This window comes from Rana temporaria, chromosome 1 (genome assembly GCF_905171775.1).
Source record: "Rana temporaria chromosome 1, aRanTem1.1, whole genome shotgun sequence".
In the NCBI taxonomy this organism is placed as follows: domain Eukaryota; kingdom Metazoa; phylum Chordata; class Amphibia; order Anura; family Ranidae; genus Rana; species Rana temporaria.
In genome coordinates, this window is record NC_053489.1 from 563,330,351 (window position 1) to 563,351,707 (window position 21,357).

At 41.5% G+C, this 21,357-nt stretch overlaps 1 protein-coding gene across 3 annotated transcripts in view; it reads left to right on the top strand.

The window, feature by feature from the left end:
• Window positions 1-20,088, top strand: part of TLR3 (toll like receptor 3) — a 34,535-nt gene extending 14,447 nt beyond the window's left edge. For all 3 annotated transcript variants that reach the window (XM_040334341.1, XM_040334334.1, XM_040334346.1), the window contains 3 exons: window positions 1,371-1,562; window positions 9,988-11,825; window positions 19,100-20,088. In XM_040334341.1, the coding sequence (XP_040190275.1) occupies window positions 1,371-1,562; window positions 9,988-11,825; window positions 19,100-19,328 (2,259 nt within the window). In that variant the 3' untranslated portion in view covers window positions 19,329-20,088. The remainder of the gene's footprint in view (window positions 1-1,370; window positions 1,563-9,987; window positions 11,826-19,099) is intronic.
• Window positions 20,089-21,357: the final 1,269 nt, after the last annotated feature.

The following is a 21,357-nucleotide window of genomic DNA, read 5'->3' on the forward strand; positions in this document are numbered from 1 at the left end:
ATGAGCTTCTTCAGCAGGTGAGGCGCCGTCAGAAATTAGAGGAATAAATAAACTTCTACCTTATCATCAATCATCACACAAATACGGACACCTGTACACTCAGCTGAGGGGGATCATCATGGGTGACACTGGATGTTGTGTCACATGACATCATATCCTCTTCCTCCCTGCTTGGTGCCTACCTGGTGGGCACTTTCGCCCTACTCCTGAACAGGAAGTGACATGTCTAAGATGTGAACCTATCACTCAGAGCTAAGAGAAAACTGGAAATGATGGACCGGAAGTGTTTTATTTCCCAAAATTGACAGTTTTTTTTTGTTTATCGCACAAAAAATAGAAAATGCAGTGGGGGTTAAAGTTAAATAGCACCAAAGGAAAACTATATTTGTTGGGAAAAGTGTCAAATTTTATTTGGGTACAGCATTACATGACTGCTCATTTTTCAGTTAAATGAATGCAGTGCCATATCAAAAAAAGTGGCCTGATCATTAAGGGGGTAAATCTTCCAGAGGTCAAGTAGTTAAAGGGTTTGTAAAGGATTTTTTTTTTTATCTTAATAGCTTCCTTTACCTTAATGCAGTGCTGTTTTCATGTCCTCATTGTTCGTTTTTGCTCTCAAGTTGCTGTAATTCTTCTCTGATCTCCACACTTCCTGGTTGTCTGTTTCCTGATAACCACAGTACTGGGAGCTTTCTCTCTGTGGTCACTAATCAAGGAGGTGTGAGTACTGTGTGTCTAAAACCCCTCAGCACTAATCAGTTTCGTTTTCCAAACCATCACTGCCCTGTATTGGCTCTGTGGCTCTGTACATCACAGAAGCAGGAAACAACATGCAAAAACGAAACTAGAAACTGCAGATACATTATATGATTGATTTTTATCTATTTTTAATCATTTTTAAAAGGAATCAGTTAACTATTATGTCTCTATACCCTGTAAACAGTCATTTCAGGAACAAAAAAAAAATGTTCCTTTACAACTCCTTTAAGAGACAAGATGCAATAGGAAATAGGGGGGCATAAATACCAAATATTTTCCACTTTAAGTACATATTCACATTGCTAAGTTGCTGTAATTCCACACTTTGTCACGTCAACACACAGCAATTAGAATAGCACCCTAATGCATCCACTAAACACGCTCGCGCTGCACCATACCATAACGCACAGTGGTGTTGGGGAAAATGGTCGATGTTTGTTTTTCCATGTGTTGTGTTGTGTTGGCAGTCCATTGAAAATTTAAGTTTGTTAATGCACCACAACACAGCATGAATGGGCCCAAAAAATAGCTTTAGACATATTTTGGTTACAAGAAAACTTGAATGCTCATACTGTGACTAGACTAATTTATGTTTTTCGTTTTGTATGCAGAGTTTGAAAATTCTTGATATGTCTCACAACAAGATGACATCTATGGCCTTGGGGGATACAGAACAGTTATCAAATCTTGAAGAACTTTCCTTTTCTCATAATCTGATCAATGACCTAAAAAAAGAAGCTTTGGCATTTCTTGGAAACAACTCCGTTCAGAAGCTGGATCTATCATCCAATCCTGTCCACAATGTGAGACACAATTTGTTTGTAATTTGGGGGTAACCATCAGTCCTACATCATTGAGATGTATACATTTATATGTCTATGCCATACTAAGGTATTTTTAATTAGCATTAAAGGGGATCTGTCACAAAGATTAATACAGCTGTCTGAAAAGAGGCTGAGACTGCATGCTAAATCTGTGAACGAGGTGATTGTATTAAAGTGTTACTAAACCCAGGACCTGCATTCACTAGATCGGGTCTCCAACGGTACACAGAACATGGACATGCAATTATTTTAGTAGATATAAACGGCTAAATACCTTTTATAATCAGCAGTATATAGCAGTCTTGTGACTTCTATAAGTGTCTGGTTAAAGCATGTAGGAGGAGTTTTCAATTTCCCCTGATTGTCCTATGAGGCTGCAGGCCCCCTGACCCTCTGTCTGGAAAGTGGTGATTGGCCCTGTGCTGATTACATGCACTCTCACAAGAAAAAAAACTCTCTAGCAATACACACCAAAACTAAGCATGTGCAGAGTGCCCCCAAGGCTCTGTTCAATCAGCAGATAGATTGGGGACTATGGAATGCCTTGTACACACAACGGGTTTTTCCGACGAGGAAACTGCTATTTTTTAGATTGGTCGGGGAAACCGGTCGTGTGTATGCTCCATAGCAGTTTTCCCAACGAGAAAACTGCCCGCAAAAAAAAATCTAACCTGTTCTATTTCTTCCCGTCGTGTTTCCTGTCTGTCTTTTTCTCGTCGCGAAAACCGCTCGTGTGTAGGCTTTTCTGAGGGGAAAAATGTGCATGCTCAGAATCAAGTATGAGAGGGGAGCGCTCCTTCTGGTACATAATGGAGATAGCACATTCATCACGCTGTAACGGACTGATAAGCACGAAGCCTGAAAAGCGCGAATCGTCTCTCACCAAACTTTTACTAACACAAGGATTAGCAAAAGCAGCCCAAAGGGTGGCGCCATTTGAATGGAACTTCCCCTTTATAGTGCCGTCATACATGTTGGACGTCACCGCGCTTTGGTCAAGCGTTTTTTTTTTTTACTGAACGTGTGTATGCAAGGCAGGCTTGAGAGGAATCACATTGGTAAAAACGTCGGATTTTGGCATGTCAGGAAAACCAGTCGTGTGTACAGGGCAGAAGAAGGGGGAGGGGGGGTTAGAGAAGACAGGATCAAACAGTATTTTAATACAATGCAGAGGATTAACGTCTTAGGTTCCACAGTGAGTATAACAAGCATTCTTTACTGCATATACAGACTGATTTTACTGTGGTGGGTTTAGTAATTCTTAAAAAAAAATTATAGAGCTGAAAAATGTGCTTCCATCAGAGACTTGTCAAGCAGTTAGGTTCATTCACGATGTCAGTTAAAGGGCAGTAACATAAAACATTAGGATTGATAATGTAAAAGGGTATGTTTAGTATAGTAAATATAATATAAATAAATCATTGTAGGGGTGTAAGTTCCCCTGCACATAGTTGCTGGTATTTCTGCAGAACAACCTTTGGAAGCTAATTTCCTCTTACAGCGTCAAGACTTTATTTTGTCTTAAAGCAGAAATATAGGTATTTTCAAGGAGCACAGTTGAGGTGTTTTTGTAACGGTTCCGTTTAATTATTTGACTTGACTTGCATATTAGTACAAGCTTCCTCTTCTATAGTTGTGTTATCATATTAAAACAAAACTAAAGCTAAATAGGAAAAACATATATACAGATAAACAGCCCATTCATATTTAAACATTGCAGTTGTTGCTGCAATATTCAGCTTGAATCTAGAGATCTCCCCCACAGTACTTCTTTTGCACCACAAGATGTCCTCAGCGTAATGTCCAGTATCATGTCTAACATCATTCACCCCACTTCCTTTGAGACTAACACATCCTGGACCTGCCACGAAATTGGATTTGATTGACATCAGCGGGAGCAAATGACTAAACTGCTATCAATCTATCCAATGAAGAAACAAGAAGCAGTGGAGAGAGCATAACAAAAAGAAATGGGGAGGGTAACAAACCCTGGGATTTTAAAGGTGTCAAAATCAATAAATCAATAAATCAAATAGGTATAGTAAAAAACTAATTTATTGTTTACACATACAGTATATCAACTTTATAAATTGAACAGACCTATAATTATCCCAAAGGACATAAAAGGCTCAACAGAGAGCATAGAGAAACCTGTATCCAATTCACACCTGTATCCAATTGGGCGAATTGGATACAGGTTTCTCTATGCTCTCTGTTTAGCCTTTTATGTCCTTTGGGATAATTATAGGTCTGTTCAATTTATAAAGCTGATATACTGTATGTGTAAACAATAAATTAGTTTTTTACTATACCTATTTGATTTTTTGATTTTGACACCTTTAAAATCCCAGGGTTTGTTACCCTCCCCATTTCTTTTTGTTTACAGTATATTTATGGGATGTGGTGTCTTGATTTGACCCTCTGTGCCTCAGCATTATTGTTCTCCAGTGGAGAGAGCGGCGCGGGATCGCGCCCACTGAAATCCAGGGCTCAGGTAAGTAAAACGGGGGGGGGGGGGGGGGCTGGGGGGCCGGACAGTGCAAGGTGTTTTTTCACCCTAATGCATCGGATGCATCAAAGTGAAAAAAAAAACAAAGGTTTACAACCCCTTTAAAGCTTTATAAAACCTAAAATCAAAAATTGTATTTATTGCAGCTTACCAATCTTTAGATGTGGTGACTGCATTAGTTTTCCTTTTTGTACTTTTTCCTTCTTTATTCTCTTTGTGATTTGGCCAGTAACCCAAAAACTGTATTAGAGTGGCTACACTCTATATGTAAGAGCAGCAGAGACACCTTTGGACAGCAGCTTTGTCAGTCTGGGGGGGGAAGGTAGTGTTAGGCCAACATCAGTATTTTTAAAGGCAGCCAGTAAAAACCGGGCACTTTTCTCCTGCCCTTAAATGCCCATGACAGGAAAAGGTTGCCAGTTAAAAACATGACTGTAATGCTCAGCTCCGGACCATCGGAGTGCCTGCTACAGTGTGTTCAGGCGACGCTGGCGGGGGGAGGGTCTGGCAGAGGCGGTGCCTGAGCGTGAGTCTATGAATTCATGAAGCACTTACTGCCGCCACCGCCAGCCACAGGCAAGAGCAAGGCCGGGAGTGGGACTGTCAGTGGTGTTTTCATTGAAGTGGGCTGAAAGGACCACCTGGTGTGGAGAAAGACTGTCACTGTGACTCAGGAGGGGACGTGTCCTGTCAGTGAGGTGTCATCATTATAATCTGTGCTGTTGCACACTGCTGTCTGTGTCACTGTGAGACTCAATTTTATGTGTGTGTCTGCCCAAGTCCAATCCCTGAGGGGAGAAGGGGGGGGGCGCTGTCTGTAGTGGAGACTGTTACTGACACTGGGGCAGTCAATTTCATATGTGCCCAGGCCCCATATCTTGCCCTCCCTGAGCTAGAAAAGGGGGGGCAGCAGTCTGATTGAAAATAAAATAAGAAATATGATGTGTGCCCTTGCCAGTTTTACTGCTACCGGGGGGCAGCTGTGGGCAGGATCAGGTATATATATTTATGATCTTGCACTTTCACCTGCAGGGGGTGCGTACACACCTTTAGCATGCCGCTTCCGCTTCTACAGGTACGTTGCTTTGAATTTGCCGTCAAGCTCCGCGGCCGTGCCTGCGCGACACACGAACTTGATGTGTCACGGAGCTGCAGAACAGGGGGATGCCTGTGTTTTGCCTTGTGACAGGACACTGATCTACTGCTCCCTGTCTACTGCTCCCTGTCATTGAGAGCAGTGATCAATGTTGTACCACTGGTAGCCTACCCCCCCTACAGTTAGAATCACTCCCTAGGACACACTTAACCCCTTCCTCACCCCCCTAGTGGTTAACCCCTTCCCTGCCAGTGTCATTTACACAGTAATCAGTGTATTTTTATAGCACAAATGAAAATGGTCGCAAAATAGCGTCAAAAGTGTCCGATGTGTCCGCCATAAAAATTGCAGATTGCCGCCATTACTAGTAAAAAAAAAAATATTAATAAAAATGCCATAAATCTATTCCCTATTTTATAGACACTATAACTTTTGTGCAAACCAATCAATATACGCTTATTGCAATTTTTTCCCCCAAAAATATGTAGAAGTATACATATCGGCCTAAACTGAGAAAGAAATTAGTTTTTTATATATTTTTTGGGGATATTTATTATAGCAAAATGTAAAAAATATTGCTTTTTTTTTTAAATTGTCGCTCTTTTTTGGTTTATAGCGCAAAAAAATAAAAACCGCAGAGGTAATCAAATACCACCAAATGAAAGCTCTATTTGTGGGGGAAAAAAGGACGTCAATTTTGTTTGGGAGCCACGTCGCACGACCGCGCAATTATCAGTTAAAGCGACGCAATGCTGAATCGCAAAAAATAGCCTGGTCATTGGGCAGCCAAATCCTCCTCGGCTGAAGTGGTTAAAGGGGTTGTAAAGTCAGAAGTTTTTTTATATTAATGCACTCTATGCATAAATATATAGAATCTTCTGTGTGTAGCACCCCCCTAATATTTACCGGAGCGCCATCTCTGTCCAGCGATGTCCACGAGTGTCTCGTCCATCCGAGATTCTCCCTCCTGATTGGCTGAGACACAGGATCTGCGCCATTGACTCCTACTGCTCTCAATAAACATCAGTTAGCCAATCAGGAGAAAGAGGGGCGGGGCCGAACTGCAGCTCTGTTTCTGAATGGACACACAGAGCTGCAGCTTGGCTCGGGTGCCCCCATATCAAGCTGCTTAATCTGGGGGCACTCAACAGGAGAAAGGAGCCAGGTGCACAGAGGAGGCACCCAAGAAGAGGAGGATCCGGGCTGCAACAGAGCAGGTAAGTATAACATGTTTGTTTTTTTTAGAGCAAAAAAATTTGACTTTGCAGTCACTTTAATACCTCTTTAAGCATTCTTGGTAAAAAAAAACAGCACATTCCTTTCCATGAAATGATGGTGATTTTAATATTTAATTTTTTGTGAGCATGTGGGATGTTTCCTACTGAGGAGAAATAAGAGCCAACCGTTTCATATTTAAAATACATCTTCAACTAGTACATCTTTTATATTCGTTCTTGATAGATGCTGGAGAGTTCAATCACCCAAGTAAAATGCATTTTCATATACATGTCCCATTACTGCTACTTGTTGATATGGGATGCTCACTTAGCGGAAGCAGATGTTACATTACTTCCACATTTACTTGCAAATGTATGCAACTGAAACCTCTGCTCCTGATTATATAGTATTTTTAGAAGAAGACTTGAAATCTGCTTTCTTTTGTCAACTGGCAACATCACAATGTCTGTATGTAAGATTTACTTCCACTTTTTATGTCATGATTACTTCCTGGCAGGGATACAATATACAAATGTATTATTTGGTATTTACATCATACTTGATCTTACCCACATATTAGGTTTTCTAAAGGAAGCAAAGACTGAAATTGAGAAGTTAAAACGAACCAGATGAAAATTATATATTAGCAGACAAATAAGCACATTCTTACATTATTCAATTGCTGTTCTTTAAAGCGGGAGTTCACCCAAATTTTTTTTTTTAAGATTAGATTGATGCTCATTTTGTCAAGGGGAATCGGGTAGTTTTTTTAAAATCCGAGCAGTACTTACCGTTTTAGAGAACGATCTTCTCCGCCGCTTCCGGGTATGGTCTTCGGGACTGGGCGTTCCTATTTGATTGACAGGCTTCCGACAGGCTTCCGACGGTCGCATACATCCGCGTCACGAGTAGCCGAAAGAAGCCAAACGTCGGTGCGGCTCTATACGGCGCCTGCGCACCGACGTTCGGCTACTTTCGGAAAATCGTGACGCGATGTATGCGACCGTCGGAAGACTGTCAATCAAGTAGGAACGCCCAGTCCCGCAGCCCATACCCGGAAGCGGCGGAGAAGATGCATCTCTAAAACGGTAAGTACTGCTTCGATTGTAAAAAAAACACCCGATTCCCCTTGACAAAACGAGCCTCAATCTAATGTTAAAAAAAAAGGTTTTTGGGTGAACCTCCACTTTAAGGCCTCGTTCACATCATATGTGCAGATTGTTCATGCAATCCCAAGTCTATCATGCAAATTTATCATTCTCATATCCATTTGTTCTGAAGCCTTGTACACACGCTCGGTTTACTCGGCAAGAACCAGCAAGAAAACTGCTGGCAGAGCTTTCTTGCCGAGTAAACTGAGTGTGTGTACGAGGTTTTCAGGTTTCTCGACAAGAAAACTGCCCAGAATCTAGACGAGAAAAATAGAGCACATGTTCTCGATTTTCTCGTCGTGAAATTCTCTGCAGTTTTCCTGCCGAGAAACCCGAGAGTGTGTATACTTACCTGGTCGCCGTGGAAACCTGCACATGCTCGAAATGACTGACGCATGCGCGGTAGCTTCCTAGGCATAGGTAGGGTGCAGCAAGATGGCGGCGATGGCATCGAATGTGACTAGCGCATGCTCGTCGTACGCAATGATGTCACCGCGTTCTTGCCTTTCAAGAGAACCGCGGTTCTTTTGAAAGGAGAGTCTGTACACTCGGGTGGCAAGAGATTCTTGCCAAGATCTCGTTGGAAAAAACAACGTTTTTTTCCCTGACAAGATTCTTGCCTGTGTGTACAGGGCTTAAGAGTTAAGAATGAAAGAATTCTTGGGAATATTTAAAATTTAAATGAGAATTATGAGAGATACCAATAAACAAACATACTCATGACCATGCTCTGTGTGAAAAAAGAGCGACAATTTTGAAAAAACACAATATTGTGTACTTTTTGCTATAATAAATATCCCCAATTTTTTTTTTAAAAAGTACATTTTTTTCTCACTTTAGGCCGATATGTATTCTTCTACAATATATAAGCGTATATTGATTGGTTTGCGCAGAAGTTATAGCGTTTACAAAATAGGTGATAGATTTATGGCATTTTTATTAATATTGTTTTATTAATAATGGCAGTGATTTTTATCAGGACTGCGACATAATGGCGGACAGATCGGACACTTTTGACACATTTGTTGGACCACTGACAATTATACAGTGTTCAGTGTTATAAAAAAGCACTGTTTACTGTGTAAATGTCACTGGCAGGGAATAAGTTAACACTAGGGGTGTGTTCCCTAGTGTGTGTTCTAACTGTGGGGGGAGAAGACTATAGGAAATGACAGATTGTGGTTCACTGCTAGTAGGAACTCGCGATCTCTCTCTCCTCTCCTCACAGAACTGGAATGTGTGTGTTTACACACACGTCCCTGTTCTGCCTCTCATGCCCGCTATCGCACGTGGTCATCGTGGCCTGTGGTCATCGCGACCACAGGCCACAAGCATTTGCACCCCCACAGTGCAGCGCGCCTGCTATCCCGTTTAAAGGAGCCAACGTACAGCTACGATGGCTCACGGGATTGTGCCGACCTGCTGCAGTATAATGCTTGTGCTGAGTAATTTGTCTCTCTCTATGCCTGTTCCTGGGCTGCTGATCCATAATACCGCAGTCAGTTTACGTGCCTCTGTCAGCCCATAGTCTCTCCCTCTCCCCCTCTGTCCTCCCATCCTGTCAGCTATTGAGTGAGCGCCGATCTGCACGTTGCCACTCCCCTCCTGCTGCTATTCTGTGTAAAGTCACTGTACCTAATTACTAGAATATCCTTTGTTATATGAAGCTACTGTATGTTGCACAGTGTCATTGTTTTATAAAAATTATGCATCAGTCACGTAACCTCCCGCTGCTCTCGTTTACTATGGAGGCTCTCTTAAATTTACAAGAGTTAGGACTGCAGATGATACTGGGGTTCTTTGGAGCAGCTCTGTAGCTTACATATATGTATTTGAAAATGTGTGCTAACTAAACCCCGGTTTTTAATGCAAACTAATGCTGCATGCACACGATCAGAAATTACGACAAGAAAAGTCTGATGTGGGCTTTTGGTCAGAAATTCTGACTGTGTGTATGCTCCACCGGACTTTTGCTGTCGGAATTTCCTGCCAACAAAAGATTGAGAGCAGGTTCTCTATTTTTCCGTCTGAAAAAGTTCCTATCGGAAAATCTGCTCGTCTGAATGCAATTCCAAAACACATGCTCAGAATCAAGCAGAAGAGCCGAACTGCCTATTGAACGTCATTGATCTCGGCTCGTCGTACGACTTGTACGTCACCGCGTTCTTGACGGTCGGAATTTCCTACAAGATTTGTGTGACCGTGTGTATGCAACACAAGTTTGAGCCAACATTCAGAAAAAATCCACGGTTTTCTTGTCGGAATTTCCGATCATGTGTATGCGGCATTAAAGACAGGATAATTTGATTGGTTGCAGATTGGCTGGTGAGTTGAGCTGGGAGTTTTCTTGTAAACCATAAATCACTTTACAAGCTCATTTACTTTAAGAGAACATTAACAAGTTAATATATGCTTGTTTCTATTTTGCAGATAAATCCAAGGTGTTTTGAACCATTTAAATACCTCAATACACTTATAATGGCTAACCTGACGCTTGGACCTACTTTGATAGAACAGCTTTGCACAGAACTGTCCGTTACTCAGATTAAAGTCCTCATTCTACTCAATTCTCAACTAACAAAGATACACAATAAAACGTTTAAAGGCCTTCAAAATACAACCCTTGCGTTTCTGGATATATCAAAAAACAGCTTGACCGAAATTGATAATGACTCATTTATTTATCTAGAGTCTTTAACGGTTCTCAATCTGGAAGAAAATCAAGTCAGTCATTTAAGCGCAGGAGCATTTAAAGGCTTGTCAAGTGTTAAATCCTTGAATTTACAAAAGTTTTTTAACGGTGCTAAAGACCCTAAAATTGACGACACATCATTCCAGTGGCTCAAAAACCTTGAGAACCTGAATATGGAAAGAAATAGAAATCTTGACTTTACACAGCTCACTTTTACAGGATTGACAAGTTTGAAGAATTTAAGCTTGACTGAATGCTCTTTTAAGTCATTTACTAATAGGACATTTTCATCACTCTCAAAATCTCCATTATTGTTTCTGAATCTCACAAAAACTAACCTAGCCAAGCTGGAATATGGGATGTTTTCTTCCATGGAATATCTTCAAATACTTGATTTAGGCCTAAACTGGATTGAGCAAACCTTAAGTGGATATGAGTTTAAAGGTCTTCTCAGCATTAAAATGATTTATCTTTCTTACAATAAACATTTGACCTTAACGAGCACTTCATTTCGTTTTATTCCAACCCTGGAAAAGCTGAACCTTAGAAAAACAGCATTGACATTTAACGCTGAGAGCACATCTCCCTTCGCTTGTCTGAAGAACCTCACAGTTTTGGACCTTGGGAACAACAATATTGCTAACATGGTTGAGAATGTCTTTTTTGGTCTTAGTAGCCTTAGAATACTCAATCTACAGCATAACAACCTTGCTCGACTGTGGAAAAAAGCTAATCCTGGAGGACCGGTTTTATTTCTGAAAGGTCTTCAGAATTTGGAAATACTTGACCTACTGTCTAATGGGTTGGATGAGATTCCCACCAATGCTTTCAAAGGACTTTTCAATTTAAACATACTGAATTTAGGGGAAAATAATGTGTATTTACTGCCACCATCCCTATTCGAAGATCAAAGCTCACTTGACTCACTAGATCTTCATAAAAATCTGATAACATCCGTTGAGCCAAATACATTAAAGAACGTTTTTAATGGCCTTAAAATGTTAAATATGGGTCAAAACCCTTTTGACTGTACCTGTGAAAGCATAGCATGGTTTTCTAACTGGCTTAATACAACAAATACAAGTGTGGTAGGACGGAACAAACAGTATGTGTGCAATACACCTAATAAATACCATGGCATTTATGTGGAAAATTTCGATAGCTCTCCCTGCAAGGACACTGCTCCTTTCAAAGCATTTTTTATGTTCACCTTCACTATCACGTGCTGTTTTCTATTTCTGGTATTGTTCTTACATTTCCAAGGCTGGAGAATACAGTTTTACTGGAATGTTGTGGTTAACAAGATTCTTGGTTTTAGAGTAATTGATCCAGGCAACCAAAACTTTGAATATGATGCTTACATCATTCATGCTGACAAAGACATGGAGTGGGTTTACAAATATCTGCTTCCACTTGAAGAAGAAGATGCTACTTCTCAGCTTAGATTCTGCTATGAGGAAAGAGACTTTGACGCTGGATTACCGATTCCAACTTTAACAGTCAACAGCATCAGAAGAAGCAGGAAGATTATTTTTGTAATATCCCATTATTTTTTGAATGACAAATGGTGTAGAAGGTAGGTTTGGCAAACTGTAAATTCACATATTTAGTACCTAATAGGTAAAAGTGCCATACAAAATTAATTTTGACAGTGTTTATATTCGCTTTATATTTTAGATCAAGTTTGCCAAATGTTTTCCACTAAATAAAAAAAAAAAAAAAAAACTCCACAAATGCCTGAGCTGGGATATGTTCTTCTCCTATTATCTTCTAACTTCTATCTTCTAACTAAATTGTGCTTCACACAAACAAATAAAATCAATAAATAGATATAGAAATAAACTGATATATATACAGTATACATACACTATATTATCAAAAGTATTGGGACATCTGCGTTTACACGCACATTAACTTGAACGGCATCCCAGGCTTAGTCCGTAGGGTTCAATATTGAGTTGGCCCACCCTTTGCAGCTATAACAGCTTCATCTCTACTGGGAAGGCTGTCCACAAGGTTTAGGAGTTTGTCTATGGGAATGTTTTATCATTCTTCCAGAAGCGCATTTGTGAGGTCAGGACGAGAAGGCCTGGCTCGCAGTCTCTGCTCTAATTCATCCCAAAGGTGTTCTATCGGGTTGAGGTCAGGACTCACTCATCCATGTCTTATGGACCTGGCTTTGTGCACTGGTCCAAATCATTTGGTGGAGGGAGGGTTATGGTATGGGGTTGTTTTTCAGGGGTTGGGCTTGGCTGCTTAGATCCAGTGAAGGGAACTCTTAAGGTGTAAGCGTAACAAGACATTTTGAACAATTTCATGCTCCCAACTTTGTCGGAACAGTTTGGGGATGGCCCCTTTCTGTTCCAAAAAAAGGCTGTGCACCAGTGCACAAAGCAAGGTCCATAAAGACATAAATAAGCGAGTTTGGGGTGGAGGAACTTGACTGGCTTGCACAGTGTCCTGACCTTAACCCAAAAAAACACCTTTAAGATGAATTATAGCGGAGACTGCGAGCCAGGCCTTCTCATCCAACATCCGTGCCTGACCTCACAAATGTGCTTCTGGAAGAATGGTCAAACATTCCCACAGACACACTCCTAAACCTTGTAGACAGCCTTCCCAGAAGAGATGAAACTGTTATAGCTGCAAAGGGTGGGCCAACTCAATATTGAACCCTATGGACTAAGTAGAAGATGCCATTAAAGTTCATGTGGGTGTAAAGGCAGGTGTCACAATACTTTTGACAATATAGGGCCAGATTCAGAGAGAACTTACGCCGACGTATCTGTTGATACGCAGCTTAAGTTCTAGGATGCGCCGTCGTTTCTATACGCCGTATTTTTGAAACCAGATACGCCTGAATTCTGGCTCCATCCGACCGACGTAAGTCTCCTACGCCGTCGTATCTTGGGTGCATATTTACGCTGGCCGCTAGGGGCGCTTCCATTGATTTACGCGTTGAATATGTAAATGACCTAGATACGCCGATTCACGAACGTACTTGCGCCTGTCACAGTAAGCTATGCCGTTTACGTAAGGCGTACTTCCGGCGTATAGTTATCCCTCATAAAGCAGGGGTAAGTCATGTTAGGGTATGGACGTCGGAACAGCCGTTGGATTTTACGTCGTTTGCGTAAGTCGTACGTAAATGGGGCTGGGCGTAGGTTACGTTCACGTCGAAAGCATTGAGCCGACGTATCAGGGAGTATATGCGACGTGATTCTGAGCATGCGTGCGCATGCGCCGTTCGTTCGGGAATTCATTTACATTGGGTCATGGCTAATTTTAATACAACACGCCCACTACCTTCCTAATTTGAATTAGGCGGGCTTACGCCGGCCCATTTACGCTACGCCGACGTAACTTAGGGAGCAAGTGCTTTGTGAATACTGCTCTTGCCTCTCTATGTTACGTCGGCGTAGCGCATATAAGATGCGCTTCGCCCGCACAAAAATACGCCGCTGTCTCTGAGTCTGGCCCATAGTGTATATAAAAATCTTTAACAGAATTCCAGTGAATAATATGTGAAAAAAATATAAATAATATCATACAAATATTCCCTATAAAAATCTTGCACAAAAATATCACAATAAGGATATGTAAGGAGTGATAAAACCCCCAAAAAAGTCCAGAAAAGTGCAACCAGTCATTAAAATGTAATCATCTGGTGTATTTGTAAACTCTTCTTCCACGATGCCCTTATTTAAAATACCACACCACATGCTCTTGGTAATGTTCTCATTTGGTAAGATTGACCTCTACATCATAGGAGATCAATCAAGTATAAACTGCCTTAATTTCTCTCTTCACTAAATGGCTTATCAACTTCTCAGAAAATATTGCCACAGCATCTCTCATGCAGAGAGATTAAAGTAAACCATAGTGCTCTCTATATATGCATTTATTTACACCCAATATAGATTAAAACACTTACATACTGTATACACCAGTAAAAGCACAGCTCTTAACATTGTCTACGTCTCTGAGTTTATCCAAAGTCTGCCTCAGCTCTCTGCCTAGTGTGATAAGGTCATGGACACACCAATCTGATGTGCTGTGTCCTGACTGGACTTCCTCAGAGATAGGGAACGAAGTCCAATCAGTTAGACTCTGAGGAAGTCTTCCAGGAATGCCGTTCTCCTTGGTTCCCTTCAGTTCCCACTGGTTTCTTCTTCTGAGATCGAAATCATTAAATGAGACACTGTTTCTGCTAATCCAAAGCTGCAGTCCTAACCACTGAGGGTGAGGGATATGTGACCACCTGCAAGCTAGGCAAAATATTGATGTATATTCTTGTTAAAGTGATATAACCTCAGTTTTTAAGCACTTTTAGCACCTGATTTATTCACTTCATGAGCATGCTGCTTATTTATATTTCTTTACATTTTATTCCTTGTCTATTATCCTGTTTAAGCTGATGATCGCTGACCCAGGTTTCCTGTTTCAGGGTGGCTCCTTTTTTTCCCACAAATAGAGCTTTCTTTTGGTGGTATTTGATCACCCCTGCGGTTTTTATTTTTTGTGCTATAAACAAAAATAAAGCGTCAATTTTGAAAAAAATGCAATATTTTTTACTTTTTGCTATAATAAATATCCCCCAAAAACATATATAAAATTTATTTTTTCCTCAGTTTAGGCCGATACGTATTCTTCTACCTATTTTGGGTAAAAAAAAATCGCAATAAGCGTTTATCGATTGGTTTGCGCAAAATTTATAGCGTTTACAAAATAGGTGATAGTTTTATTGCATTTTTATTAATTTTTTTTTTTTTACTACTATTGGCGGCGATCAGCGATTTTTTTCGTGACTGCGACATTATGGCGGACACTTCGGACAATTTTGACACATTTTTGGGACCATTGTCATTTTCACAGAAAAAAATGCATTTAAATTGCATTGTTTATTGTAAAAATGACAGTTGCAGTTTGGGAGTTAACCACAGGGGGCGCTGTAGGGGTTAGTGTTCACTTAGTGTGTGTTTACAACTGTAGGGGGGTGTGACTGTAGGACTGACATCATCGATCGAGTCTCCCTTATAAAAGGGATCACTCGATCGATACGCCGCCACAGTGAAGCACGGGGAAGCCGTGTTTACATACAGCTCTCCCCGTGCTTCAGCCTCGGGGAGCGATCGCAACGGAGCAGCTATAAACGAATAGCCGCGCCGTCGTCCCGGATCGCTCCCCGAGGGAACCCGCCCGCCGCACGCAGCGGAGGGGGTCCCGATCGGACCCCCCACCCGCTAGAAGGCAAGGACGTATATATACTTCCTTCTGCCTGTCCGTGCCATTCTGCGGACGTAAATAGTCGTGCGGCGGGCGTTAAGGGGTTAAGGGAGTGTGGCAGGGGGCGTGTCCTATGCCTACATACGTTTTCTAGTAGGTGTCCCTCATTCCCATCTTAAAATGTTGGGAGGTATGTACTGTCCACCTATGAAAAAAGCTGGGTTTAACGTATATCCCCACAGGGTGATACTGTGAATATACTAGTAATAATGTGCAAACGTCCCAATAATATGTAGATTTTGACTAGAGACTAGTAATTTTGGACTTTAACCCCTTCCTTACCGGCACATTGTAAAATGACGCCGGCAGGAACCCTCCCTCGATCCGGGTGGACGTCATATGACGTCCTTTGTTCACGGCGATCTAAGGTGCGCGTGCCCGCGACACCGCTCGTGACCTGGCGCGCGTGCCCGGCGGCTGCGATTTCCACAGGGCTCCCGCGATTGCTGGTGATCACGGCAGGAGTGTGGATCTGTGTGTGTAAACACACAGATCCACCTCCTGTCAGAGGTGAGGAGACCAATGCTGTGTTCCCAGTACAGAGGAACACACATCGGTCTCCTCCCCTTGTTAGTCCCCTCCCCCCTACAGTTAGAACACACTTTAGGGAACATTTTAACCCCGTCAGCACCCCCTAGTGGTTAACCCCTTCCCTGCCAGTCACATTTACACAGTAATCAGTGCATATTTATAGCACTAATCGCTGTATAAATGTGAATGGTCCCAAAAATGTGTCAAAAGTGTCTGATGTGTTCGCCACAATGTCACGGTCACAATAAAAAAAATCGCAGATCGCCGCCATTACTAGTAAAAAAATAAAAATGCCATAAATCTATCACCTATTTTGTAGACGCTATAACTTTTGCGCAAACCAATCAATATACGATTATTGCGATTTGTTTTTACCAAAAATATGTAGAAGAATAATTTTCGGCCTAAACTGAGGAAAAAAATTATTTTTTTAAAAAATATTGTGATATTTATTAAATAAAAAAGTAAAAAATATTGTGTTTTTAAAAAAAATTGTCGCTCTTCTTTTGTTTATAGCGCAAAAAATAAAAAACGCAGAGATGATCAAATACCACCAAACGAAAGCTATAATTGTGGGGTTAATAAAACATAAAGATTTAGTTTGGGTACAGTGTTGCATGACCACGCAATTGTCATTCAAACTGCAACAGTGCTGAAAACTAAAAATTGGTCTGGGCAGGAAGGGGGTGAAAATGCCCAGTATGGAAGGGGTTAAAGGCACACAGTATATATAGTAAAAAACTAGAGGTATTTTATTTATAACGATGTCATAAAAAACAGTTATAAATATAAAATCAAATCAATAACTGGTCCACACAGGTTATCACAATCATATTAACATAGTACAGTTTTATCATAGGAGACTCATTATAGTTAGAAAGGAGGAAAGGAGGGCTCGCTCAACTGTTTTTTATGACATCTTTATAAATAAAATACCTCTAGTTTTTTTACTATATTTTTTTTTTTAACAGTTTTTTTAAGAGTTTATTAGCCAAATCAGCATTACATTACAGGTGCACTACAGTAAATACAATGATGTACAAATCCAATATCAGGAGCATACATTGCTGTCCGGACAAGGGTAGGACCCCAGGCACAGTCTCTTTAAAGAATAGACATTCAGAGGGGATGGCAAATTAGTGAGTCCCAGCAAACACTGTGCAGCCAACCCACCCAAACTTCAAAACAGAATTAATACAGGAGTGGAACAGGAAGGGAGAGAGGGAGGGGAGGGACCTCGAACATTAACTGTCCTATGGGGCCGCCGTGAACACCCCCCCTCAGTCAGGAGAGGGGGGTCAAGGGAAACCTGAGTTCCTGTCCAACTGGACCAGATCTTGTCAAATTTGTCCAGGCACTGTCTATTTTCGTAGGTCAGCTGATATAGGGGTAGGACCGAATTTACTGTGCGTTGCCAAGAGGCACAATTAGGAGGATCCTCTGATTTCCACTTCAACAGTATCTCACGTCTAGCATAAAAGAGTGCAAAGGTCAGTCGCAATTTACAGTACCTATCCCCCATAACATCTTCTAAATGGCTGAGTAACAGGATTGTCGGGTCAACCGGAATAACCGTCCCACTCACATCAATCAGTCTAGAGGCCACTGCCGCCCAAAACGGCTGGAGCTTGGGACATGCCCAGACCATGTGCCAGAATGTTCCCAGTTCTACTTTACACCTCTGGCAGTTAGGGTCCCTCAAAGGGTAGATACGAGCTAACCTCTGTGGGGTGTAATAAGCTCTGTGAAGGAATTTGAATTGTATGAATCTGTCCTTCGCGGCGATCAAAGAGGGGATATATGAGGAAATGCAGTCCTCCCAGCCCTCCTCATCCAAGGACGGCATATAAGCCTTCCACTTTTCCCAGGACCTAGTAAGCTTGATACCAAACGCCACCGTTAGACGCAGGTATAAGGATGATAGGGGGTGCACCATCACACTGGAGGTCAGGAGACACTCAACAGAGTCTGACTCCAAGGTCAGGGGGTCAGAGTATTGGGCCTTGAATGCATGCGCATGCTGCCAGTACCTAAATTGAAAAAAGATCGGGAATGAATGAACACGCCGCATCTCCCTAAAGGGCATAAGCCTGCCCTCATGAACTATCTGACTCAACTTAATAATACCCTTCTTAGCCCAGAGGGAGGGGTCCGGGATGCTGTTCAGATGGGGCAGCATAGGATTGCTCCACAGGGGCATATGCGGGGACACATGGGCGGGCTTCCTATAGATAAGCCGAGCCTCCTGCCAGACCCTTAACTGTGGTCCGCATGAGGGTCGTCATAGAGGGATTCGCCCGGAGACCCCGGAATGGCAAATTACTCAGGGCCGCATATGAGCCCAGAATAGCCGCCTCCAGCGTGACTGCCGGTTTCTGCCTGGGCTGGGAGAACCACCACCGAACCGTAACCAGCACTGCCGCCCAGTATTAGATCAAAAAATTCTGAAGGGCTAGCCCCCCTCCAGATAAAGGGAGGTAGAGGATCTGCCTCGCAACCCGGGGGGGGGGGGGTTCGCCCAGCCCACACAAAAGATAACAACAGACTCTCCAAGCGTTTAAAGAACGTCCTAGGTATATGCAAAGGGGTATTACGGAAAAAGTATAAGGACTTTTGAAGGTAGAACATTTTCAACAAATTAACCCTGCCCACCGGTGTTAGGGGGAGGGATCGCCACGCTAGTTTTTTACTATATTTACTGTGTGCCTTTAAAGTCCAAAATTACTAGTCTCTAGTCAAAATCTACATGTTCTGTCCACCATTTACTTTTTCCTGTGAAGAATGAAAGTTAAGGGCAGCAGCACTGATAGAGCAGGAGTCAGCAGCATTGAAAGCTGTAAACTGCAAGTGCCTGGGTAAGAGTTTTAGCAACTAGTTTACTGGGAAATGTTTGTATTATTTTACTCAATGTGTTAAAATAAAAACGCTGAGTATTTAATACTACAGTACTTTAACATATGTTTTAACATTACTTGTTTATACCCTAAATGTACGTTTGTAACTTTTTTCTGTTGTAACTTTTGTTTCAACAAGGTTCAAGATATATCAGGCTGTCCAGCAAGCCATTGAGCAAAGTCGTGATTCTATCATTCTCTTGTTTATTGAAGATATTCCAGATTACCAATTAAATCACAGCATACACCTGAGAAGAGGGATGTTCAAGTCACGCTGTATTCTAGAATGGCCTGCTCACAACGAAAGACTGAATGCTTTTAAACAGAAACTTAAGATTGCTTTAGGATCAACTAACGTGGTAAATTGAAGATCAGCCTAAGTTGTCTACAATATGGAGGACAACCTTGTAGATTTGCAGGACTTTAACTACTTCAAAAGGTCTACGTGTTCCAATTAGGCCAAGAAATTAAGCTTGTTCCTTAATTTAATGTTTACCTTTTCTTTTTTCTTCTTGATGGACATAAGAGTTAATGCGTTTATCAAGTTTTTATTGCTGTTCTTGAAACAATGCTGGGTACATTTTGGAAATGTCCTCTCCTTGTAGCAACAGGTCAAGGGGACTTGTCCTCCCTGGGGCCCTAAGCAAAATGACATATCACATTAAATTAAGTTGAGAAGCGAGGGGGGGGGTGTAACTTCTTACCTCGTCTCCCATGCAGCCAGCGAGTTGAGAAGGGGGTTGAGGGGCCAAAAATTACTTCTCATCAGGCCCTCCACAGCTTTTGCGGGGCCCTAAGCGGCTTGCATATGGAGCCTATAGGGCGGATCGGCCTGAGGGGACTAGTTGTCACTTGGACCGAAAGATACAGAAAAGTCTCTGTCAATAATTTGACAGAGTTTCTGATTTAAATGAAAATATTTTCAGTCTATGTCCCGATTGGGGAGATTTCCTAAACAAAAATCTCCCGAAATAGGAAAAACTGAATGCGAAAATAAACAAAACAAAAATCTTATCCTTTCCTTACTCTTATATAGGTACAGAGTAAGTCAGGTCGAAAAAAGACACAAGTCCATCTAGTTAAACCAATTAAAAAAAACAAAAAACACAGTCCTATGTATACAATCCTATACCCACAGTTAATCCAGAGGAAGGCAAAGCATGGACCAATTTGCTACAGCAGGGGAAAAAAATACTTCCTGATCCCAGAAGAGGCAATCAGATTTTCCCTGGATCAACTTTACATATAAATGTTAGTATCCAGTTATATTATGTATATTAGGAAAGAATCCAGGCCTTTCTTAAAACCATTTACTGAGCGTGTCAGAACCACTTCTGGAGGGAGTCTATTCCACATTTTCACAGCTCTTATTGTGAAGAAACCTTTCCGTATTTGGAGATGAAATCTCTTTTTCTTTAGACGTAAAAAGAGTGCCCCCTTGTCTTCTATGATGACCTTAAAGTGAAAAACTCAACACCAAGTTCACTATATGGACCACTTATGTATTTGTACATGTTGATCATATCCACCACTTAATCACTTCTCAAGAGGGAATAAATTCAGTTCCTCTAATCTTTCCTCATAGCTGAGCTCCTCCATGCCTCTTATCAGTTTGGTTGCCCTTCTCTGCACTTTCTCCAGTTCCCCGGTATCCTTTTTGAGAACTGTTGCCCAAAACTGCATATTCCAGATGAGGTCTTACTAATGATTTGTACAGGGGCAAAATTATATCTCTCTCTGGAGTCCATACCTCTCTTCATACAAGAAAGGTCTTTTCTCGCTTTGGAAACCACAGCTTGGCATTGCATGTTATTATCGAGTTTATGATCTACCAAAACCCCCAGATCCTTCACCACTATGGATTCCCCTAGTTGTACTCCCCCTAGTATGTATGATGCATGCATATTCTTAGCCCCCAAGTGCATAACTCTGTTTAAACGTTTTACAAACGTTGTTAGCTGGAGTTGGGCTTAAGGGGCCTTATCACTCAATTGTGGCCCATTATTTGTGGCAAGATACATTAGTCCTAGAATGTGGCATAGCGTAGCATTAGAGTTCGTTTTTGACTAAACTTTAATTACACAAGAAGAAATTGCAAAAATAGAACATTTCTAAAAACTGACCACCAACCCTGAGGCCATATTTATTCTCACTGATTTTGGACATTTTCTGCCCCCACTGGCCACAATCCGGCCCCCCTAAAGTCTGATGGACAATAAACTGGCCCTTTGTTTGAAAAGTTTGGAGACCCTTGGTCTAGTGGTATGTTTTTGGTACAAAATGTGTCAAACTTGAAAATAAGAATATTTTTGTTTTTTAAATATAGATTTTTTTAATTGTTACTGTCTAACAAAATACAAAAACATTTTTGTATGCATTATTTAAATAACTGACCTT